Source organism: Thunnus albacares, chromosome 22 (genome assembly GCF_914725855.1).
Source record: "Thunnus albacares chromosome 22, fThuAlb1.1, whole genome shotgun sequence".
NCBI lineage: Eukaryota > Metazoa > Chordata > Actinopteri > Scombriformes > Scombridae > Thunnus > Thunnus albacares.
The window spans coordinates 12,174,599-12,199,931 of NC_058127.1; the positions used below are offsets into that span (position 1 = coordinate 12,174,599).

General features: G+C 37.0%; 2 protein-coding genes and 1 long non-coding RNA gene across 3 annotated transcripts; all 3 read right to left on the reverse strand.

The window, feature by feature from the left end:
* Window positions 1-6,174: 6,174 nt before the first annotated feature.
* LOC122974490 (ubiquitin carboxyl-terminal hydrolase 12-like) lies at window positions 6,175-8,239 on the reverse strand. Its single transcript, XM_044342525.1, has 6 exons — window positions 8,180-8,239; window positions 7,963-8,094; window positions 7,796-7,833; window positions 7,671-7,711; window positions 6,877-7,559; window positions 6,175-6,189 (listed from the first exon to the last, which is right to left on the reverse strand). The coding sequence occupies exons 1-6, from the start codon at window positions 8,237-8,239 to the stop codon at window positions 6,175-6,177; spliced, it is 969 nt and encodes a 322-aa protein (XP_044198460.1).
* A 19-nt stretch (window positions 8,240-8,258) lies between these two features.
* On the reverse strand, window positions 8,259-9,260 carry LOC122973521. The gene is made up of 3 exons (XR_006400058.1): window positions 9,220-9,260; window positions 8,504-8,599; window positions 8,259-8,311 (listed from the first exon to the last, which is right to left on the reverse strand). It is a non-coding gene; the product is annotated as an uncharacterized LOC122973521 (long non-coding RNA).
* Window positions 9,261-18,222: 8,962 nt separating this feature from the next.
* LOC122973505 (pre-mRNA-splicing factor 38B-like) lies at window positions 18,223-20,387 on the reverse strand. The gene is made up of 4 exons (XM_044341078.1): window positions 20,273-20,387; window positions 20,117-20,142; window positions 19,992-20,032; window positions 18,223-19,880 (listed from the first exon to the last, which is right to left on the reverse strand). The coding sequence occupies exons 1-4, from the start codon at window positions 20,285-20,287 to the stop codon at window positions 18,439-18,441; spliced, it is 1,524 nt and encodes a 507-aa protein (XP_044197013.1). The 5' UTR covers window positions 20,288-20,387; the 3' UTR covers window positions 18,223-18,438.
* Window positions 20,388-25,333: the final 4,946 nt, after the last annotated feature.

Consider the following 25,333-nt stretch of genomic DNA (forward strand, 5'->3'; position numbering starts at 1 on the left):
TAGTTCCAAACGTTGTCTCTTGAGCTCCTCTACAATATCAGCATGTAGTTTTAGCTCATGTTTAAGATATTTATGAGTTGTTAGAAGTTCCACCAAAGAGACATTTTCCCTCTAGACTTCTCACATGGTTTCATGGTTCAAAGCCCAAAGAGTAAAATTCCAAATCAAAGATTAGAGAAAAGTCTGAAAATGAATCCAAATTTATAGCAAAACTTAGTTTTTTCTTCTTTCCTCTCTAATTAATCACTGTCACAGTGAGTGGAGCAGGTGGACCCAAACGCAAAGGATGGCAGGCAGGATCAAAAGCAGAATATTTATTGAATAACTCAAAAGACTGAGACACAGACGTAAAAGGTACAAAAATGATATCAAAATAAAACAGGAACTAAACTAAAAATCCAGACACATACAGAAAGTCCTGGCAGGAAGTGACACTCATGACCCCTCAGATTTATCTAGTGACCCTTGGAAGGGGCCCCACCCCTAGGTTGGGAACCACTGAACTAGCAAATATGAAGTAGTCGAAACTAACCAGTAAAATACTGCTTACACACCGATTCATTAGTATTAATAATGTACTTTATCAAACATATTTAATGTATCAGTCACTGCTGTGGATTTTCTACAAACCTTGTACTTTTACTATTAATACTTTGAGTAAATTTAGCAGATAGTACTTCTGTACTTTTACTTAAGTAGGATTTTTCATGCTGGACTTTCACTTATAATGGAGTATTTTTACATTGAGATATTGCTACTTTTACTTAAGTAAAGGATCTGAGTACTTTTTCCACCACTTCCTATTTCTGTATGCTGTACCAAATGGTAACATTTATCAATAACAAGCAAGACATTTAATCAAAACAAACAAACAAACAAACAAAAAAATCCCTGATCACAGTCAGTTTATGTGTCACAGTTGATAGAAATACATAATAGACAGCCAACAATGTCAAAAGGTCTGCATGAGTCTTGCTACAGAAGTATTTTTTCAATGTTAATCCTGTTTCAGAAGCAGAAACATTTTTTGACTTTGTCCTCACTCTTCCTAGCATTTCTTTTCTCTCTCAGACTTGCAGTGTTTTCTCCTTTTGTCACAGTTTGTGCAGCCTGCAGTTTGCAGCCGTCATCTACATGAATAACATGCTGCATTTTCTCCTTGTTCCTCCTTAAGTTGCTTGATTTTCTGCATAGATTGGGTGAATTAAACTCAGTGGGTTCCTTCAGTGTCAACAGACTCTTTGAGCGCATACATGAAGAAGAGCAGCCATTTGATGAAACATCTCAATCTCCCATATTTGACCTAACACCTGCTTCTCTTCTCTGTTTAATACTCTTTAAACTCTCTGTTTAATGCTTCTTTCTGAGTTTATAGCATGCTGCTGTGTTTTTGGCCCATGACTTTTTTGTTCTTCATGATTTTCTGGCTTTGGAAAATGAGATTTCCACAAACTTGATCTAAACTGTCTCCATCTGCTACAAAGTCTGTTTGAGGCAACATCTATTTGAGTGACCTCACGCATGCTGCTCTCTGTTTTGTCTGTTTTTTCGGTTCTCCAGAAATGTTCAGCACTTTCTTCCTAACCGTGTCATCGTTGCTCTTCTTTACTATATCACCATTGGAGTGTCTCAAGTGTTTCCCTCCGTTGTCCTTCAGCTGATGACGAGGAACAGGAACCTCTCCTCTCTCTGCTTTGTCACGTCTTCCTTCAGATTCAACATCTGAATGTGTAAAATAAGCTTCCTGGTCACCTGGTCCTGGATTTCTGTTCACTTCGAAGAGAAAGAAGGGAGGTTATTTCTAACATACATAAACAGCAGAAGTGTACAGACCTAGCCTTGTAATAAACTACATTTCAAGCAGGCAATAGTGAAGTAATGTCTGTCTTTAATTGGCTGACAAAGGTCCTTCTCATTGGATCTAAATAAAGTCTTGGGCTAATTTAAAGAGCAAATACATTCATTTAATTAGAAATGAAAAGTCAGAACAGTGACAAACAAGATTTGTGAATGTCAAATCAAGAGAGATTCTAAACCAAACTATCAATGAGTCTTGATGGGAAAGTCAAGGCTTTAAGTCTCTTTTATAAACATCTATAAACTGGAATATTTGAAAATCTGTTGTGGGATAATGCAAGATCAGCTGATAAAGACAGCAATAGGTAGATGGGGAGAAGACATGGACATTTCTTTCAACCAGGGAATCTGGAGAGAGGAGAGGTTGATGGATTTGAGATTACAGAAGATTACAGTACATTTTTGTTTTGGATCAGGAGTGTTGACTATGATTAAGGTGATGGCCAATGTGTCAGAGATGGTGAATTCAAGACCAGAGAGTTGATGTGTGAATATAAAGCTGTTTAGCATTTCCACCAACTCAGAAGCTGTATTGCAGTAAGTACAGTCAAAGTGATAGTTAAATCTGCCAAGGGTGAAAGGACACAAAAGTGGGTCAGGAAATCTGGGTTTGGCCATAGGGGACTGTTGATAAGAGCAATGACCAGAGGGTGGCACTATTGTGTGAGAGTTTGTTCAAAGGAGTGCAAAGAAAAGTCCAGCAACATCACCTCCATGGGGAGACATTGAGAGAACAGCAGAGCAATGTAGATATTACATATAAAAACATAAATACATGGAAAATCTGCATCATGAGGACTGAAAATATGCATTACAAACAGGATATGTTTACATATAATTCCAACAGTCTGACTTCTGTGTCTTAAGACTGTTTGCAGAAGAAAACTTAATAAAATTTAATGATAAATGTTTTTTTTATATAGGTGAAGGAGCTATGTTTGGCTCTGTGTCAACCTGTCAGAACAACTCCTCAACCTTTTTCTGCACTGGCAGGTAGATTTAAAGTTGTATCATTATTTTCTACACAACAATTTATATCTTTAAGTGGGATGTGGGTCACTTTTCCTTTTCATAGTACATTTTCAGCATGGATATTTGTATTATTCTTCCTTCTGAGTGGACTTGGGTGTCATTATCTTCACCTCCACAAAGGGAGTGCCAGACTGATCAATACCTGGAGAAGTGTCTTGTTTACAAACCCCTCAAGAATGGAGTAAGTTTTGTTTACTGTCATGTGATTTTGTTGAGAAGGAAATTCTATTTTAATCATTTTTCATTTCTTAATTCCAAAATGTCTAGAACGAATTGCTTTTCTTACATTTCCAAAATTCTGTGGAGCAGGAATATGTTGTCAGCTCTATATTTTTGTGCATTTAATTGTGATCGTTGCCATTTTATTGCTGTTGCAGCCCCATAGTTTCACTCTTTTTTCCTCCTCTTTGTTCTTCAGAGTGAGTATTGGAAAAAGGAAAATGACAGACAGTCAGCTGAAGAGGACTGGAGCGGAGAGATCTTTGGCTTTGACAGTCGTTTCCTCTCCATCCTGAACAGACAGGTGCGTGTGTGAGAGAGAGAATTTCTGTGTTTTCCTATTCAAAGTCATCTCAACGCCTTCCTATGTTTAACACTACTGTCCTCTTTCTCCACCTGTCTCTCTTTTAGAGTCACTTTCTCTTGTCCAGCAGCTCTGCAGAGGGCCGCTGTTACAGACACAGGTGTACTGGACCTAACAGGTACCAGATCGAGGTGTCTGGTTCTGAATGGGTGGACTGTGCAGCAGGAGGCTCCATTCAGGTAACATGACACAACACTTAACTGACTTTACTCTATTATAAATCAGCTGGATTGTTGAGAGATACTGTACATGCTAAATACTGTCAGAGATATTTTAAAATATACTTATCTATTACTTAAATAATTGTACAGTATACAGTAATACGTTAAAATATGTTTGACGCATAAGTTCTTATCTTTAGTTAACTGTAAGCTGGATGCTACAAGGAAAAACTTTTCCTTCTGCACTATTCAGATTTTCTTTACAGTGATTTTACAGATAAATCATCACAACTGATGTGACAATGGCAGACTGATGTTTAAAAATACTACAACACCAAACAGATCCACAGTTCTCAATTGACATTTAATCATTTTACTTGTCCTTTCTTTGCTGTGTTTGTTTCTCAGATACAGAGGTCACTGTAGCCACAGCGTTCTGCTTCACTGCTGCTGTGTGTCTCCTGGCTGCAGTCATGGTGTCTTACAGGAAATGTTGCTCCTACAAGATCAGGATCCACACTGACCCAGAGGATCACAGTGGTGATTTGTAGCTGTGAAAACCTTTGAATGTGAACTTTCAGTGTTGAGACTTGAACAAATTATTACTTTGTGTTTGACTAATTTGTTGTTTACATTATCATTTTGATGTGAAACAGAAATAATTGATTCAATCAAATTCTATATTTTGACTTTTATTTAACAGGAAATCGAGCAAAGTTTAAAGGACAAAGAAGCAGTAAAACAGAATAATAATAAACAACAAGCATTGACATAAACAGAAGAAATAAGAGAATGGATAAAGATATTATAAAGATAAAAAGGGCAAAATGATAATGATATTTTATGACATTAAAAAATGTAGAAATTGAAGTATAACTACATGCAGATACTTTATATATTATGTAGTAATGTGGCTTAATAGGTATTTGAATATGAACTTGATGTGTTTAGTTGTCAAAATAAACGCCAAAACTTTGAAACAATAGATCGTGATAAAGACAAAGGTTTCCTGGGAAAATGAAAATACTTCTTTCACAAATAAAACACTTATTTCAGGTAATTTACAATTTCTGAGTTGTTAAATGCTTCAGACTTACAGTATATGTTACATTTGTCATCTTCATCGTTCAGGGCCTTACTTTAAAACAAACAGCATTCATGATGATGATGATAGTGATGATGATGACCTCTGCTGCTGTTTCTCTCAAACAAAACACATAGCTGTGTACATTTGTCAAAGACCACAGTGTTGCATCAACAGAAGAACAGCCTGGTGTTGTTAAGATTGTTTCTGGGCCACATAGGAAAAGAGGTTTGTTTGGCGGCGATGCTATGTTGCTATCACAGGGTGTGATAATAATACATTGTTGTTGACCTGTTAACTGTTAATCACCTGATATTGCCAGCAGCTGGTGTCTGAACTAGACTTTGTTATGAGCTCTCCTGCTGCTGTTTGTTTGATTAAAAAGCTGCTCTGACATCATGCACCACTTATTAAACCCCTTAAGAACCTGTTATATTATGATATGATCTCAGGTGAAGTTAAACCAGAAGAACAAGGGGAAAAACACCAGTCAAAGGCAGACTGACGGTAGGAAAGTGTGAAGGAGGATGATTTACAATCCTGAACACAGTCACAGATTGTGGTTGTTACTAGACTCTGCCCCAAAGAGGTGACAGATCTGATGATTTTAAGGACAAGTAACATTCAACAGATTATAAATTCATACAAAATTGACATTTTTATCAACACAATTGCATATTTATTGCATATATATTATTTCTCTTAATTTTGTAACTGATAATCTCTTCAACCATCATAATCTGTGACCTTCCACAAAACAATGATTTATTTTGTTTTCTTTCTTTTTTTTTAAATTTTACATAATGTGTGTTTTTTATTTTTAAAATCACCACCAGAATCTACAAATGACACAGAAATTTAATGACAACACAATAGTTTGGTTCAAAGTGATAAACATTAAATTCAAAGCATCTTATTCTGTGGGCAGTAATGGTTTACAATTATGCTTTTCTATTTAACAATACTGACACCAAAAGGAGAGTTACTATAATTCAGTACATAACAGTAAAATGACAAAACACATAAAAAGTAAAAAATGAAATATTTATACAAACATTTACATTACAGGGTCTGAGGATCGAGGATGTTATATTGCTGTACAGATTGTAAAGTCCCCTGAGGCTAATTTGTGATTTGTTTTTTTGTTTATCTATTTATTTTAAGTGATAAACATAAAATCTAAAGCCTCTTACATGAAATTAATATGTGGGCAGTATTAATTTACAAGTGTAGTTTGCTTTGCTGATAAACAATGAGACCAAAATGCCTATTTTAAGAGAGTTAATTTAACACAGTAAAATAAGAAAACATAAAATGTAAAAATACAAAGATTTTCATTGAGTGTGTCATTTCCTTTATAAACAATCTCTTGACTGAAATCATATTACACATTGCATTCTGTGCCATCTATTCATATATTTATGAACATTTTAACTAAAATTAACTCATTAAACCTTTTACATTTGCTGCTCCTGTGGAAAACAGGAAGTGATGCATTTTATATGATCAAAAACCAGCAAAGGTGATCTATTACAAAGACTGAACCACACTGAACAAAGAAAACAGACACTCAAAATACATCAACAAAAAAGTCAAAGGGAAAATATATCACAGTACTGTCCACACTGCCTGATTGCTAACTGACCTCTGGCAAGTACAGAGAAAAATAAAGCATCAATCAATAAATAAAAACATCAATCTTGTGGATCACCATGATCACATGCAGTGTTGTAAAATAACGTCTCTTATCCTCATTAAAAGAATGTATTTTATCTTATTGCAACTCTGAAATCTAGTCTGCATTTTTCTGTTTTCTTCTTAAAGTACAAAAACACCCAGAAGTTTTGTTCTGCTTCTTTTCTTCTTTTCTGTGTTGCTTCAGTGGGACATTGAGATTTTTACTCTTTTGCCATTTTTCCAGCATTTGACTCAATTGCACTATTTGTCTAATTTTCCTCTCTACCTCCTGGTATAAGTGAATCATTTAGCTTTAAATTGCCAAAACCCTCTGACAAAGTGTTCAGTTCATCTTCATTTGGATCCAATTTTCTTATATCTTTACTTTTATCATCACTTAACTGTCTTCTCAAGTTAAGCCCAAAGGTTTCTGTTTTCGTATTTATGTTGCTATTTTGAATACTACTATGAGTTGTTTGAACTTCGTTTGGACGGCCTCCACCCTCCATCACATTTTCTGCCACCTTGATCCTTGTCTCAACACCAACATCTTTGTGTCCAATTTCCTCTTCCAGTTGCTCCTGTGGTTTGTCCTCCACACCCTCACTACCGTGACTCCCTGATGTTCCTCTCCTTTGTGCACATTCATTGTCTCCTATCTTTCGCTGTCTGTCTCTGTCACTATCCCTGCTTTCTCCCTGTTTGCCCTCCTGTTTCTTGTCTTTCTTAACATCCCTGTTCTCCTCTCTCAGTTGCTCATGTCTGGTAGGTGAAGTGTTACTGATTCCCTGATTCTTTGACATGTTCCCATTACTATAAACAAGGTCATATTTTGTGAGCTTTTGACTCACTGATGCCTTTTCTCTTTCATCAGCTCCAGTTGTGCTTTTCTTTTCTACCTTAACATCTTTTACCAGCTTCTCATCTCTCTGTCTGTCTAAACAAACAGAATCTTGCTCCTGTTTACCTTCCTGATCATCTACTCGTCTCTTCTCCTCATTTTCCTGTTTCTCCACAGTGTTATGATGCTCTCCTGCTGCTTCCTCATCCTCCTTTCTCTTTCTGGACTTTACATCACATTGCTCTTTACTATGACTGGTATCAGACTGGGAGCCTCCATTGGCGGACCCCTCCTTGATGTCTTGAGAAATGTCTGTAACTTTCACTGGAAAGTGAAACAAAGATGAAGGTAAAATTAATTCAGACAAACTACTAATGTCCTTCAATCATTCAGACAACACATCAGTGAGCATAATGGAAATGGTTGCTATCTTACCAGTCTTTTTCCTGTAAAACACAAGATAAGCACTGCTGGATCTAGCAGGAAAAACATGACAAGAATGAAATGTCTGTTTCATATTCAGCAAAATGTATGTTGAGGAAAAATAGATGAAAACTTACTTCATAATGTTATCCATCTGTATTGGCTGGTTATCAGGCTGTTGATGATAAGAATAACAAGGTGTTACATGATGAATAGTTTTTTTGTCATCTGTCACATAACTGCACAAGATGAACTACTGATACTTTGGGAACAATAACACTGGAGTGGAGGTGATCGGTCTTACCAGTCTGGTAACTATGGTATCATCAAACTTATACCATCTCTCGTCATCCTGGCACTTGATTGTTGCGGTGTAATGTCCACCTCTCAGATCACCAAAGTGATCAACAAACCCATACAGTTCATATGTCTCGTCCTGGAAACCAGTAGAAAAAGTGTCAGAAATCAGGACCAGGAATATAAAGATTATGTTATAAAATTGTAAAATATACAGTATATACCTCTGGTATCTGTAGGGTGCAGGGAACATCCACACTACATCTGACTTTGCCATAATGCATGTGAATGTCGTTGAACTTAAACCTCTTTAACAGCAGCGTCAAAACTTCTGGATGATGCTTCATCACACATTTCTAATTGAAACACAAAAACAATGACATGAAATGAAATTAAACGTGATGCAATAGAAACAGTGATTATAAGATGACGTAATGTGACAAACTTTACATGACATCATGACCTTTTTAACAAATAAACTCATAATGCGACCCCTAAATCAGAGTTGATTTCACACAAACCATAAAGCATAATTTTCCATCACTTACAATAGTTGCATCAGATTTGGCATCACAGTGATCACAGTACATCTGGTTGGCTCCACTGACATCCAACCCTCTGAAATACTTGTCAATGCCGTCCACCTGAAAAATGCAGATATGTTTCTTGCTCCTGAAATTTGTTAACCAATAAACTGAACAGGTTGTTTGTACACTCTCATCTATATATACACAAGGAGAAAACTTTCAAGCAGATTTCTCTCACTGCAAACAATTATGTCACAGCAGGTGTTTTCTTCACTAGTTGAAGGCAAAACATTTGCTGTGACATCAGTGAGCACTGGGGTGCAGCATGGTTGACAGTTTTTTTTGCATCAATCCAATTCAAATCTGTATTATAAAACATCCATTTGCAATTTTAGTGGGTTTTTCCAAACATTTTAAAGCTGAATCCCTGAAGAAGTTTACTTTTTTTTGGATTGACAGCATTTACACATTTTTTCACATTTTTTCACAAACTCTACATCAATCCATGTGTTACATCAACATATACTGCAAGTCTCACTCAATATATAAAATATTTCTCATTATTTGAAATATCACAAATGCTCATGTGAATGGTGTTTCACTCAACGGATGAGAGCTCTTACCAAATGTGTGCTGACCTGTATCTAGTCTGGATATAGTATATTTAGTCTAAATCATTTTTCCTGCCAAATATTTAATATATTAAAAATGGCAGCTTAAAAGATATGTGTCCTTACCACACTATAGCCTTTCTTGTCAGAAACGACCAACTCAAGAGGTTGACTCCAAAATGGTCCATGAGTGTCAGTCTCTGTGTCACACTTAGAGCATTTGTTCTGGTGTGTCAGCTGTCCCTGGAATATCTTAAAGAACGAGAACACAGACTGCTAGCATTGTTTTTATTTTTTAAGCTTACAGATCCTTCAGTTTCAGTGATGCCTGGTTGATGTAATATTATGTTGATACCTGTGATGCCTCAGGACTAGTCAGACTGGTCAGAATCTTCTTAAAGTACTCCGCAGCATCCCGATGTTCAAACACTGAGGGTTGGATTAGAAATCAAATGTGTTTCTCTTTCTATAGAGGGCAAAATAACCATATTGACCATTTTGGCCAACTAAGAAATTATATCAGAAAGAAAAAGAAATACAAACACCAACTCTGGATTTTCTAGGAGCTGGGACTGTCCTTATATCAGATATGCTGTCTATTAATGAGGCTTAAACGCACAATATGTCATTTCAGCCGCTAGGGGTCTCTCAATCAAAACAATAACAAAATATGGAGTGTGATGACAGTGTGAAGTAGCAAGGGATCATGGGAGTTGTTGTCTTCGTTGTTAAACAACCAGCTTCACCGGAATAGAATTGCTCCAGTATTAATCGTTTGGGATGTTTTTACCGGGAGCCGAATTACCCGCAGACGTCTCCTCCTCTCCAAAACAAACGGAACCGGAGATTACAGGTAAAATCACTGAATAAAGCAGTTTCACCTAAAAAATCAGTGTTTCTCCAACAATGTTCAGCGAGCACCGGACATCCGGTACGGGCTGTTAGCCGAGCTGCTGCTAACATATGCTCTGTTTATTTCTCTTATAACTTTAGATCCAGACGTTTGGCCGGTTTCTCCCGGGAGCCGAATTATCCACAGAGGTCTCCTCCTCTCCAAAAACAAACATACACGCAGATTAAAATCGTTAAAAATCTAATTAAAGCTGTTTCACCTAAAAAATCAGTGTTTCTCTGATGGTGTTTGGTGACCACCGGACTTCCTGGGGAGCTGTTAGTTGAACTACTGCTAACGTTTGCCCAGTTTATTTCTCTGATAATTTAAGATCCAGACGTCCAATGACAAAAATCCTTTATCCGGCTAAAATATATAGTTAAAAATGATGAAAAATTTATCAAGAAAATGTGGTTTAAAACTGAATAAAAGTCAATTTATAACAGTTTCTGTCAAACAACCACAACGCCAATGTATTATCTTGTATGTGTGTAAGTTACTCTTCGGTAGAAACCATTGTAGCAGACAAACACAGCGCCGACACAGGCATCTTGTGCACTATACTCTTTGGTAGAGGGGTATGACGCCGTTGATATGCGACCAAATGAAACGGTCCGTTTCTTTGATTAAGATTACAGATTTCTCTGGATTTGAAAATTGTTGGAAACATTTGGGATAATGTAAGTACAAAACTCAACAACATATATAACATATGTCTAGTTGTTTTTAGACATTTTAATGCGGAATAATTACATATTATAGCTTTAATTTGTTGATGCCCGTTAAAGTGTTCTGCACACAAGATGCAGATATCTAAATCACTAGATATTATTTTAGGCTGTAATACAACATGCAGTTTCCCAAAGTAAGAGTATCTTTGGTCATGTAAGGTGTAAAGAATATACTGTACCATTGTTGATGCCCAGCTTCTTTGTGATGTTAAAGGTGTTTACTGGATTACATCTCTTTAAGTCCTCAAACAAGTTTTTAAGATGAAGCTCAAAACACTCAGCGTCAGGATTTTCACTGGTGTGCCTACAGAAAGTAAATACAGACCATGAGTGGTGCAGAAAATTACTAATCTCAGTTCAGTTCAAATAAAGACAACATTATATTACAATATAAGTTTTGTAACAAACCTTTCCACAGCTTCTCTGAACTCTTTGGTCATGAACAACACCTGCAGCACACTGTTCAAGGAAGACGTAGCTCCTTGGTTCACCAAGCCACGATAAACTGTAAAGCAAATATCATCAAAATGCATGTTATTGCAGAACTGTCTAAATATCATTATTGTAAATTAATGCCTTTTCTCTTTCATCAGCTCCATCTGTGCTTTTCTTTTCTACCTTAACATCTTTTACCAGCTTCTCATTTCTCTGTTTGTTCAAACAAACAGAATCTTGCTCCTGTTTACCTTCCTGATCATCTACTCGTCTCTTCTTTTTATTTTCCTGTTTCTCCACAGTGTTATGATGCTCTTCTGCTGCTTCCTCATCCTCCTTTCTCTTTCTGGTTTCTACATCACATTGCTCTTTACTATGACTGGTATCAGACTGGGAGCCTCCATTGGCGGACCCCTCCTTGATGTCTTGAGAAATGTCTGTAACTTTCACTGGAAAGTGAAACAAAGATGAAGGTAAAATTAATTCAGACAAACTACTAATGTCCTTCAATCATTCAGACAACACATCAGTGAGCATAATGGAAATGGTTGCTATCTTACCAGTCTTTTTCCTGTAAAACACAAGATAAGCACTGCTGGATCTAGCAGGAAAAACATGACAAGAATGAAATGTCTGTTTCATATTCAGCAAAATGTACGTTGAGGAAAAATAGATGAAAACTTACTTCATAATGTTATCCATCTGTATTGGCTGGTTATCAGGCTGTTGATGATAAGAATAACAAGGTGTTACATGATGAATAGTTTTTTTTGTCATCTGTCACATAACTGCACAAGATGAACTACTGATACTTTGGGAACAATAACACTGGAGTGGAGGTGATCGGTCTTACCAGTCTGGTAACTATGGTATCATTAAAGTTATACCATCTCTCGTCATCCTGGCACTTGATTGTTGCGGTGTAATGTCCACCTCTCAGATCACCAAAGTGATCAACAAACCCATACAGTTCATATGTCTTGTCCTGGAAACCAGTAGAAAAAGTGTCAGAAATCAGGACCAGGAATATAAAGATTATGTTATAAAATTGTAAAATATACAGTATATACCTCTGGTATCTGTAGGGTGCAGGGAACATCCACACTACATCTGACTTTGCCATAATGCATGTGAATGTCGTCGAACTTAAACCTCTTTAACAGCAGCGTCAAAACTTCTGGATGATGATTCATCACACATTTCTAATTGAAACACAAAAACAATGAAATTAAATGAAATTAAATGTGATGCAATAGAAACAGTGATTATAAGATGACGTAATGTGACAAACTTTACATGACATCATGACCTTTTTAACATATAAACTCATAATGCGACCCCTAAATCAGAGTTGATTTCACACAAACCATAAAGCATCATTTTCCATCACTTACAATAGTTGCATCAGATTTGGCATCACAGTGATCACAGTACATCTGGTTGGCTCCACTGACATCCAACCCTCTGAAATACTTGTCAATGCCGTCCACCTGAAAAATGCAGATATGTTTCTTGCTCCTGAATTTTTTGTTAACCAATAAACTGAACAGGGTGTTTGTACACTCATCTATATATACACAAGGAGAAAACTTTCAAGCAGATTTCTCTCACTGCAAACAATTATGTCACAGCAGGTGTTTTCTTCACTAGTTGAAGGCAAAACATTTGCTGTGACATCAGTGAGCACTGGGGTGCAGCATGGTTGACAGTTTGAACACATACAGTAGAGGGCAGTGAAGAAACATTCCTCTGAAATACCAACAACTGTGTCATTGCTAGTTTACAATGAAAAAGTTGTTGACAAGCAACAAGAACTAAAACATAAAAAATATTCTGACTTTGTAATTCAGTACAGTGCTGAAATACACTTCATGCCAGCATTCACATGAGTCATTTTGCATCAATCCAATTCAAATCTGAATCATAAAATAATATAAAACAATAATATAATAATATAAAACATCCATTTGTTATTTTTGTGGGTTTTTCCAAACATTTTAAAGCTGAATCCATGAAGCAGTATCATGGAGCTCTAGCAAAAGTTCAGTCAGGAAGACTATCTTTTGCATGCTCACATCTGTAGTTTTATGTCTCAAACCCTCTGTCATTCCCCTCCCTATCGCATGCTCACTCATGTATTAAAAATGGCAGCTTAAATAATATGTGTCCTTACCACACTATAGCCTTTCTTGTCAGAAACGACCAACTCAAGAGGTAGACTCCAAAATGGTCCATGAGTGTCAGTCTCTGTGTCACACTTAGAGCATTTGTTCTGGTGTGTCAGCTGTCCCTGAAATATCTTAAAGAACAAGAACACAGACTGCTAGCATTGTTTTTATTTTTTAAACTTACAGATCCTTCAGTTTCAGTGATGCCTGGTTGATGTAATATTATGTTGATACCTGTGATGCCTCAGGACTAGTCAGACTGGTCAGAATCTTCTCAAAGTACTCCGCAGCATCCCGATGTTCAAACACTGAGGGTGGGAAGATTAGAAATCAAATGTGTTTGTCTTTCCATAGAGGGCAAAATAACCATATTGACCATTTTGGCCAACTAAGAAATTATATCAGAAAGAAAAGAAAAATACAAACACCAACTCTGGATTTTCTAGGAGCTGGGACTGTCCTTATATCAGATATGCTGTCCATTAATGAGGCTTAATTTACTGATAACTGTTAATGTGTTCTGCACACAAGATGCAGATATCTAAATCACTAGATATTATTTTAGGCTGTAATACTACATGCAGTTTCCCAAAGTAACTGTAACTTTGGTCATGTAAGGTGTAAAGAATATACTGTACCATTGTTGATGCCCAGCTTCTTTGTGATGTTAACGGTGTAAACTGGATTACATCTCTTTAAGTCCTCAAACAAGTTTTTAAGATGAAGCTCAAAACACTCTGTGTCAGGATTTTCACTGGTGTGCCTACAGAAAGTAAATACAGACCATGAGTGGTGCAGAACAGCACCAACCTCAGTTCAGTTCAAATAAAGACAACATTATATTACAATATAAGTTTTGTAACAAACCTTTCCACAGCTTCTCTGAACTCTTTGGTCATGAACAACACCTGCAGCACACTGTTCAAGTAACACGTACCTCCTTGGTTCACCAAGCCATTATAAACTGTAACTGTAATTGTAAAGCAAATATCATCAAAATACATGTTATTGCAGAACTGTCTTGATATCATTATTGTAAATACAAACCAGTCAAACAGCATGCATTTCTCACCTGGAGTGGTAAACATGCGGGATAAATATGATATGATGCTACTTTGCTGAGCTTTCCTGTCCATTTAAACGTCGTCTGAGCAACTGAGCTCTGCAATTTTACCAACGAAAGGGTAAACTTAAATTCTTCTGGAATAACCGTCACACTTTGACAAAATTCCCACAGATAGCTTAATTGGAAAACAAGTAAGACTACCGTTTGCTATTTTTTAATAGCAAACGCGCAGCCGTCTATGTGTCTGTCTTCAAAATAAGGAACACTTTCTTTTTCACTGAGCACCACCCCCACTGAAATGCTGCATTCCAGGTTTTCGGAATTTTAATAATTACGCACATAACCAACTAACGTTTTAATACACGATATATTTCGCCTTTGGAGATGTTCACGGTTTCAGATTTTTATACGTGTGAGAAAAGAGAGGAATACATTTTACTATAAAATTGAGCCTCCTCGTGTGATTATTGCCTCTAAACAAAGTAATGTGCTGATTTTATTCCAAAAACAAAACAGCCAACAAGGTGCTTATTTTTATTGAAACTTGTAAAAACTAACCAAGTTTCCTTACAACTGTTAGTTAAGGGGAGTTTAGTCAAGTAGCCAGTGAATCGTTTTCACCATCGTCAATCGTGTAAACTGGTGAATTAATCTATTGTTACCGTGAAAGCATCATTACTGTGCATTATTTATATTCTACCCGTAATTGACAGTTTTAACTGTCCCGTCAGTTAATAAAGAGCATTGTACAGCACTACCAACCTAACAAGTAGTTTGGTTTGGGATGCAGCATTAAGTTCTTTCATAGCAAAAGACAGATACAGATGAATTCTTGATGAATATGTAATCATTAGTACTGAAGCAAATAAAGCATTAATAACACATTCACGTGTCAGCTAAACAACCACCTCCAATATCAAAACATTTCAGATGTGTTGAGACCGAAATCTAATGTTGCTTCTGTCACTGAGTGTGGTATTCTTGGAAAAGACTCATGGTTGTGTGACTTGTAATTAGCCCATTAATGGCCGATGTTAATTATTAATCACCTGATATTCCCAGCAGCTGTGATCAGGACAAGACTTTGTTTACCAGCTCATCTGTTTACTGTTTGTCTGATGCTCAGACACCGCACACCAATTTGTTTCAGTCCCTTGAATTAAGCTATTTGAAGACCTCAGTTTAACTAGACCATTATAGAGTCTATACCTTCAGCACCATTAATACAGTTTAGTGGGAAGACATACAGCGGACTATCTGTCCTGAAAATAAAGGTCAGAATACTTTGTTTTTCACTCGATGACGCGCCTCCTGAAATGCTGCATTCAAGGTTTTCGGAAATATTGGAATTATGAACTGTCCTTTAACTTCCTTCCACAGACACAGTTAAAGGTTCTGCAAGGAAGGATTTGTTGGATAAATAAAGTAAAACAAATAAAGCTTGGTGCTGATGGGACTACACTAACACATAAATCAACAGAAAGCCTCGGTTCTATATTCTTTATGGAGTCAAAGCGATTTTAGCAATTGTTGTTAGTATAAAGCATTTAAAGCTTTTTCATGTCAGACCCTTAAATGTGAAGGCAGGGGCTACTAAACCAGATTTTACCACTCTTAAAAAGATTTGCTTTGCTCATGCTGCCTGGTAGGCTACTGTTTTGTTTTTTGTTTAACTAATTAGATTTGGAATTTTGACTATTTCTATTCTTCATTTAGTTCACTGTCAAAATATGCAGCTATTAGATCTTGAAATAAATGATCTTAATATATTACATATAATCAATCATAGTCTAGTTTCAGCACCATTAAACACTCAATCAAAGGAGATACAGAAGATAAAAACACATCTGACTGTCCAGAGGTCATGTGGATTCCTGTAAATGACTGTAAATGTAAATAAATGAAAGTGAAACTCGAATCTCAGAACACAGTAACACAACACAGTCTATTAGATTGATGACAGCTTTATTTAGGACAGGGCGGAGGCCAAGTGCTTGATTCTTTCAGTGATTCTCATTTTAATAGTGTACTAAGGTTTACATAGAATATCTGGATTTGGACTTTTGATTACTTTTTCATTATAAAAATATGAAGTTATTAAATCTTGAAATAAATGATCAGGCTGCATTTTAACTGTGAAGTAATCCATGCAGTGAATCTATTTATTTTAAACAGTAAACAAGTAAACTGGTGCATCATTCTGAGTTTTGACTCTGAATACATGATGTCCTAATGGCCATATGATTACTTACAATATAAAGTGACATATAAACATTCAATTATAGGAGATTAGAAGAGAAACACACACCTGACTGTCCAGAAGTCAAGTGAATTCCTGTAAATGTGCAAGAGACTGCAAGTGAAAATCAAATGCAAGTGTTTTGACAGTGGCACAACACAGTCTCTCAGGGCAGGGCTCGATGTGCAGGAATTTCACAGCTGATGTTTCACTCACAGGTTTCTGAGTCAGTGGCAAAGGTATCTAGATCAAGATATATTTCCTGGTTCAAAGAGTTCTATCAAAGTGTACATAACATTATCTCAGATCAGGTTAAACCAGGAGAACAACAGGAAAAACATGAGTCAGGCTGACTATGGGGAAGATGACAGTGTGAAGGAGCATGACAATAATCCTGAACACAGTCTTGCAAATTGATTCTGCCACAAAGACAAATGTGGTCAAAAGTCTTTAAATGATCAAATCTGGCTGCACCGACAGTGAGAAACAATTTGAATCAGCAAAGTGATTTGCTGTTTCCACTTCCTTATAGTTCAGTCCACTGATCATTTGTTTTTATTTAGATAACTTGAACATTTATAGTGAAAACATTCTCAACATCTATTTAACATGTTTTCCAACTTTATTCATCTTCCATCAGTAAAATAGTTTCAAGTGTGATTCCCTCATGTCCAACACTCCCCAATAACAACAACTATTTCTGTACAGGTGACAGTCACATGATGTTCAATAGATCATGGTTTACAATCTGTAGCTGAAGTGTGTTAGAAAGAGTGCAGGGAGTGTTTGCAGTGGACACATATCAGAGAGATGATAAACAGGGAGAAGACCATGTGACTCATCAGAGACACATGTATAAAATCACACACAACAAACTTCATTAATGACTTTCCTCTAATTAGTGACTTTAACACAAACACAATGCATGCTGGTCCTTAGTTTCTAAACACCTTGATTTGATGTGATTAGTGAATGAGTGAATTTAGTCAACACATGCATTGTAAAAGTTCCAAAAGTTCATAGAAATTTGGGTAACACTTTAACTTTTACCACTTTCATTTTTAGATTATAACACCACATGTAATTGCATATTTATATCACAGTTAACACTTGTGTCTCCAACTGTTCAATAAAAGTCAATAAGGCAGGGCAATCTCTCCTGCCCTCATAACTATATGACATGTGAGATGAGTCCAAGGCATTTGTTTTTTAATATTTTATATTATTAATATATCCTGTAGTACAGATTACACATATCTGCAGCCACATGTTTGATGTGTAATTTATACAAGTGACACACAAAATTTAAACCTTTTTACACAACAATAGTCAGTGGGTTTGGTTCACAAGTGTACTCACTGAGACCAAAAGGCCGTTTCCCCTTATTAAAGTAGTTTATTACAGTGTATAACGGTAAAATAAAAAAACAAACAAAAAAAACAAAAATGAAAAAAACTTAAAATATCTATGAAATATCTACTGATGCATATATTTATATGAAATATCTATCTAAGATACATGTGAGATTGAATTTCCTCTGTTCTATCGTTAGATGGACTGAAGAAGACAATGAAAGACTTACAACAGAGCACTACAAACAGAAACTCATAATACATGAAACAAAAATCAAAAGAAAATGATTCTACAGCACTGCCAAAGTTGCCAACTGATCTCTGGCAATGAGAGTGTAAAACTGCAAAGCATCAATCAAAAACTAAACAATACAATAATCTTATGTGTCAAGATGACAACATGCAGTGTTGTAAAATAACAATTTGCGTTATCCTGGTATATCATATATCCTGTTATCCATATTATTCTGACTCTGAATGCCGATCTCTTTTTCTTTTGCGAAGAAGACCACATGAAAAACGCTCCAGCCAACTCTTTCTTCCTTTTTTGCGTCGCTTTTTCTTACTTTCATGTTCAGCCTTTGGACTAAATTCTCCTTCACCTTTTCTTTTATCATCACTTAACTGCCCGCCTCTGTCTTCCATCACATTTTTCTTCAGACTATACAACTCTGATCCCTCTTCTGCAGTATCCCCCTGTCTTTTATATTGGTCACATGGTCTCATCTGTCCACTGTGTACTCTCTGGTTCTCTGTCAGATCTCTGCTTCCTGCTGATCCTGTTTGTCTAAAAGACTCCTTTCTGTTTTGAATATGTCTATTACATTTTTCTGCCACCTTGATTCTTGTCTCATCACCAACATCTTTATGTCCAATTTCCTTTTCCAGTCGCTCTTGTGGTTTGTCCTCCACACCCTCACTACCGTGACTCCCTGATGTCCTTTTCCTTTGTGTACATTCATTGTGTCCTCTCTTCTGCTGTCTGTCTCTGTCACTATCCCTGCTTTCTCCCTGTTTGCCCTCCTGCGCATCATTTGGTTTGTTCTGACTAAAGTCATTAGCTGTTCTATTCTCCACGAGAGAATTTTGTCTTGATCTCTGTTCCTCTCTAACATCACCTAATTTTCTACTGTCCTGGTGTGTCATGGATGTGTCTCCCATTTGTGCATATTTACACTCTATTGTCATTTGTTTCTTGTCTTTCTTAACATCCCTGTTCTCCTCTCCCGGTTGCTCATGTCTGGTAGGTGAAGTGTTACTGATTCCCTGATTCTTTGACATGTTTTCTTCACAATCACCAACTCCTTCATTCTTCTGAAACCCATGACAGGGATCAGAGTTCCCCTTTCCACTCACTGATGCCTTTTCTCTTTCACTAGCTTCAGGTGTGATATCCTCATCTACCTTAACATCTTTTACTGGCTTCTCTTCATTTCTCTGTTTGTCCACACGAACAGAATCTTGCTCCTGTTTACCCTCCTGATCTTCAGTTTTATTCTGTCTAACATTATCTAATGTTTCTTCGCCCTGATGCTTGACATCCTTGTTGTGGTGCTGTTTTGAGGGATTTCTTCCTTTACTTCTCATAGACTGTTTGTGTCTTGTTGTCTGTTCACTGTTCTGATAATCAGCTGTACTTTCCTGACTGGTTTGATCAACATTGTCTTGTCCCTCACCATGGTTATTTTTCACTAGGATATTTTCTCTCTTTACTGCAGGCTTATCATCTCCAGTCTTTATCTCAGTGTCTCTATTATTATCCACTATTCTCTTCTTATTTTCCTGTTTGTCCACAGTGTAACAATCCCCTCCTGCTGCTTCCTCATCCTTTTTCCTCTTTCTGGTATGACTGGAATCAGACTGGGAGCCTGCATTGGTGGACACCTCCTTGTCTGCAGCTTTCACTGGAAAATGAAACAAAGATAAAAGTAAAATTAATTCAGACAAACTACTAATGTCCTACAATCATTCAGACAACACATCAGTGAGCATAATGGAAATGGTTGCTATCTTACCAGTCTTTTTCCTGTAAAACACAAGATAAGCACTGCTGGATCTAGCGGGAGAAACATGACAAGAATGAAATGTCTGTTTCATATTCAGCAAAATGTATATTGAGGAAAAATAGATGAAAACTTACTTCATAGTGTTATTCATCTGGAATGACTGTTGATGAAAAGAATAACAAGGTGTTACATGATGAATAGTTTTTTTTGTCATCTGTCACATAACTGCACAAGATGAACTACTGATACTTTGGGAACAATAACACTGGAGTGGAGGTGATCAGTCTTACCAGTCTGGTAACCATGGTATCATTAAAGTTATACCAACTCTTGTCATCCTGGCACTTGATTGTTGCGGTGTAATGTCCACCTCTCAGATCACCAAAGTGATCAACAAACCCATACAGTTCATATGTCCTGTTCTGAAAACCAATAAAGGACAGAAAAGACAGAAATCAAGTATTGAATTAAAGCTGCAAGCAGCGATGATCAGGCCCTCGCACCCTTGCGCACATCGGGGCATGGCGCAGTCGAACGGCTTCTGTCACGGACATGTAGATGTCTCCAGACCCGGGCTGTGTTCAGACAGCCCAAGATAAACGTCACTTCCTTTGTCCACTATTTTACCTGCTGCAGGAGCTGCTGCATTGAAATGTTGTAGGGGGCGCTATGGAGCCAGTTTTCATCAATAACTGAATATTGACATGTAAACGTATTCAGGCCGGGACTCTTATCAAACATGTAAAGTTTCAGGCAGATCCAGCCATGTACACTAAAGTTATAGCAATTTCCTCTGTCATGGCGAAACATCAAAACTCAACGCCACGCCACGGCCACACACTTCAACCATAACTAAATCCTTTGATAACTTTTGATCACATAGTAGTCTAGATGACACACATTGATAATTAAGTCATTATGATGAATTCTGTAGGAGGAGTTCGTTAAAATATAAGACATGCAAAATTGCCAAAATTGACCACTAAATTCAAAACGGCCGACTTCCTGTTGGGTTTCAGCTATGGGTCCAAGAGACTTTTTATGCGCCCTGGCATGATACATGTATGTACTGTTATTCATACATGTAAGTTTAACGTGGGGCGGGGGCTGCTTTGTTGAAATATTGTAGGGGGTGCTGTAGAGCCATTCTGCCACACTTATGTCAGCCAGTGATATGAAATTACAAACTTTAAGAACTGCCATGTGTGTGCAAAGTTTTGAGTTTTAAAGCATGTCTTGGCCCTTAAAAACAGCTTCGTATTTTGTGGCAAACAATGTGTTGCCATGGCAACGGCTTTTGATGAAAACTCAAAAGCTTCACGAGTTATCATCATCAAGGTTTTACACCTTGGCTGACCAAATTTGATGTGTTTCTGACTAACCTGCTAGGAGTAGTTCACAAAAGAGTGGCGCTATGACTGTCACTAAATATGGGCCTTTACATGTGTTCAGACCGGGACTCTTAACAAGCATATGAAATTTGGAAAAGATCAGATCATGTGGAGTCAAGTTATAAGTTATCACCGTGCTACCCACAGGGCGTCACAGTGTAAAACATGTAGCTTCATGTTGCCAGTAGGTGGCGCTATGACTCAGATCCAGTATTGACACATGAATGTGTTCAGGGCGGGACTCTTTCCAAGCTAAAAAGATTTGGGTCTCTTAGGATCATGTATGCCGGAGTTATAGCCATTTCAATTTTCATGGCAAAGGATCGAAATTAACCGCCCGGCCACGCCCCCTTGGCAATGTCAAAAACTCACCGTTTTGATAACTTTTAATCTCCAAGGCCTGTAATTGATACTGACTGAATTTGAAGTCGCTGGGGTCAAATCTCTAGGAGGAGTTGGCTAAAGTATGCGGCCTGGAAATGGCAAAATCGGCGTCAAAATCACAGATTTGATCCAAAATGGCTGACTTCCTGTTGGATTTAGGGTATGTCTCCAAGAGACTTGTTGGTGCGTCTGGTCATGATACATATGCATACCAAATTTTGTTCTTCTACGACAATCCGTGTCAAGGGGCTCAATTTTCTTAATTTTCTAGGGGGCGCTGTCGAGACATTTTGCTCCGCCTTTTTATGAGACCCATAAATATTAAATTTTTTTACCACTTCTGATGTATGTGCAAAGTTAAACAACTTTTCGTGCATGTTTAGGCCCTCAAAAATGCATTTGGTTTGGAAGAATAATAATAATTCCTTCAGATCCAATAGGGCCTTCGCACCGCTTGGTGCTCGGGCCCTAATTAAAAATGTTTTAAGAAGTAGAAAATAATCTGTATATAGTATACCTCTGGTATCTTTAGGGTGCAGGGAACATCCACACAGCGGCTGATTTTTACATATTCCATGTAACGATAGTCAAACTCGAACCTTTTCAACAGCAGCACTAAAACCTCTGGATGGTGCTTCATCACACATTTCTAATCAAAATACACAAAAACAATAAGAAGAGATGAAGATTAGTTGGTACCTAAATAAGAAGAAACTATTTGTATCACACTTTGTCCAATAAATCAATACAATGTGAAATGTGTTGCTCTAATCAGACAGATTATCGGTATAATATGACAGAGACTGAACATCTGTGTGTTCTGTCCAAAGACTCTTCAGATAACAGGCAGAGTAGGTGAAATATTCCTATCACACCCACATCACTATACATCATCTAGCTCCTCAGTTAAAGTGCAACAGGACCGCTGGTGTTATCAGCTGTTAGCATCAGTTTACTGCCTTGACTGGTGTTCTTAGAGTTCATGTACACAATGAGTGTTTACTTATAACTCACCATAGTAGCGTCCGCTTTGTCATCACACTCATCACAGTACATCTGGTTATCTCCACTGACATCTGAAGCTTTGAAAAACTCTTTAATCCCATCCACCTGAAATACATTCATGGAAACTGAGTTTTACTTGATACATGGAATATTTCCCATCCTGTGATATATCACAAAGGCCCATGTGAATAATGTTTGATTGAACCATGAGATTTTATTTTCCTCAGTCACAGTTCTGAACTAAATGTCTGAAAACATTTAATTTAGTCTGCAAATGGCATATTTATTCCAATAAATGACTTCTGGCGAAATAAAATGTTTTAAAGCTGGCAGTTTTGTTCTTACCACTCTATAGTTCTCACTGTAAGAGTCCTTCAATGCAAGAGGTAAACTCCAAAATGGTCCATCAGTGTCAGTCTCTGTGTGACACTTAGAGCATATGTTCTTATGCGTCAACTGTCCTTGAAATATCTAAAAGAATACAGAGAAAGCTAAAGTGGTATCATCTGAATTTACTCACTAACACTTCACTTAAGACAACAATGTCTGTTAGATTTCATGTTGATAATGTCAATACCTGCGAAGCCTTTGGACTGGTGTGACTTAAAATCTTCTCAAAGTACTCAGCAGCATCACGTTGTTCATGCACTGGAGGTGTAATGAGTACAAATTAAATGTGCTTCTTTACTCGAGGGGTACAGTTATCATGTGACTTTTCAGAAAACTGGTCATTTGTTTAACTTATACTTTATCTGATGACAGCATTGGCAGAAGAAACACTATCTCTAAATCTATAAAATGTGTGTATTCTTATACAGACTTTAACTGAGGCTTTTCATGTTAAGAACTACTTTAAGATGTTGCTTCATGTAACCAAATGTAAAATGATCAGTGAAAGATTTTTCCATTTTGTCTTTAAACATTCATGTAAGTCTACTTGCTAACACATACTGTACCTCTACTGATGCCCAGATTCTCTGTGATCTGACAGGTTTGAGCTGTACACTTTGTTAAATTATCAAACAAGTTTGTAAGATGAAGATCAATATGCTCAGTCTCAGGTTGTTCCCTAAACAAAATAAACACATATTGGCCATGAGTAATGCAAAAAACACTGTAGCGTCACTTAAATATACATGAATAGATAATAAAAGACAAAAATAGCATGGCATTATAAGTTTGGTAACAAACCTTTTCACAGCCTCTCTGAACTCTTTGGTCATGAACAGCACCTGCAGCACACTGTTCAAGTAACATGTAGCTCCCTGGTTCTTTAAGCCATGGTATCTATTGGCTGTTGAAAGGCGACAATCAGTAATGCACGTAAACTACACATCTATCTCCAAAACGTTGTTGTGAATGAAATACTGGCCTTGCAGAGGCGTGTATTTTACCTGGAGGGATAACACTCTTTTTGCTTTCTTTCATTTTGATTCCTTCGATCTGCCGAAAATATCAGTCCACGACTGCCAAATCTTCATCGCGCTGTTAGATTAACAATTCAAAGGCACTCCTGAAGATCTTGTTCTCGCGTTTGTCGTGCATGTACACTCGTATCATACAAACCTCGGAATACTTTCTATTTCGCGTAACGCCACACCTACCGGAATGCTGCATTCATGGGTATTGGAAACATTGCATTAGAATCAGGTTTAGCACGACCCACAAGGAAGGTTTATAGTATTATTATCAAAACTAAATGATAAAAAATAGAAATGCAAGTTGGATTTGGCTAATAATGACATATCCTACAATGGTGCTTGCACATTTTGATATGTTTTTTCAAAATAGTTCAACACCCAAAAGCATTATTTGTTGTCAGCCAAAATCAGTTAGGATGTATGTACAAGACCAATTTACAGAGTGAAGTCTAGAGGAGGACTATAGTAACATCTGCCCATGCATAGGTGCAATATATTTTTTAAAGAGGTGAGAAATGGTAAATTGCGTAACTGTGTAATTATTTCATCATGAAAGAGCGTTTCAGAATAGGATATATTAAGCATCAAAGACCCCCAAGTGTCAAGTGAAATTTGATAAATGTAATTTTGTCAAAGATAGCCCATTTAAAAAAAAACGTGGCTGTAATTGTAATTGTTTAATTTTCTGCAATATGTGGAAAAGGCAGGCTATTGTTGTGACAGTTGAATTAATTATTAACACGTTATTTCTTGTCCTCATGTTGTTGGGGACTTGTTAGATATTTCAGGGCCCTCAGGATCCTATCAACCAGAGAATGTACTGCTCTATTCAAGAATATGTGCTTTGGGTCATTGGCTAGACCTCCTATATCGGCACTAATGGCTTTATGACATGACATAATAATCATTCATGTGACTTCTTGTAACTGCCTACAGGAACTGATACTAAAACCTATCAAACAGGATGTGCCTGCGTGTACCACAAACATATGCCTATGCTTTTGTGGTGTTTATGTAATACTGTAATACAATTGTCAGAAAATATTTAATGTCCAAATGTTCTCATACTGTTGAGTTATTTTATATTTTATGTTTACACGGTATTTGTAGTTGTCTGTACTTATCTGTAACACATGGTTCTTTACTTTGC

Bases quoted from the DNA above. Each gene is read 5' to 3' on its own strand.
- LOC122974490 (XM_044342525.1), bottom strand. From the start codon at position 8,239: ATGCATTATGGCAAAGTCAGATGTAGTGTGGATGTTCCCTGCACCCTA. The intron at 7,834-7,962 runs GTAAGACCGATC...TATCATCAACAG, and splicing joins ATACCATAGTTACCAGACTG to CCTGATAACCAGCCAATACA. The intron at 7,712-7,795 runs GTAAGTTTTCAT...TTTTCCTGCTAG, and splicing joins CAGATGGATAACATTATGAA to ATCCAGCAGTGCTTATCTTG.
- LOC122973505 (XM_044341078.1), bottom strand. The intron at 20,033-20,116 runs GTAAGTTTTCAT...TTCTCCCGCTAG, and splicing joins CAGATGAATAACACTATGAA to ATCCAGCAGTGCTTATCTTG. The intron at 19,881-19,991 runs GTAAGATAGCAA...TTCATTTTCCAG, and splicing joins GTTTTACAGGAAAAAGACTG to TGAAAGCTGCAGACAAGGAG.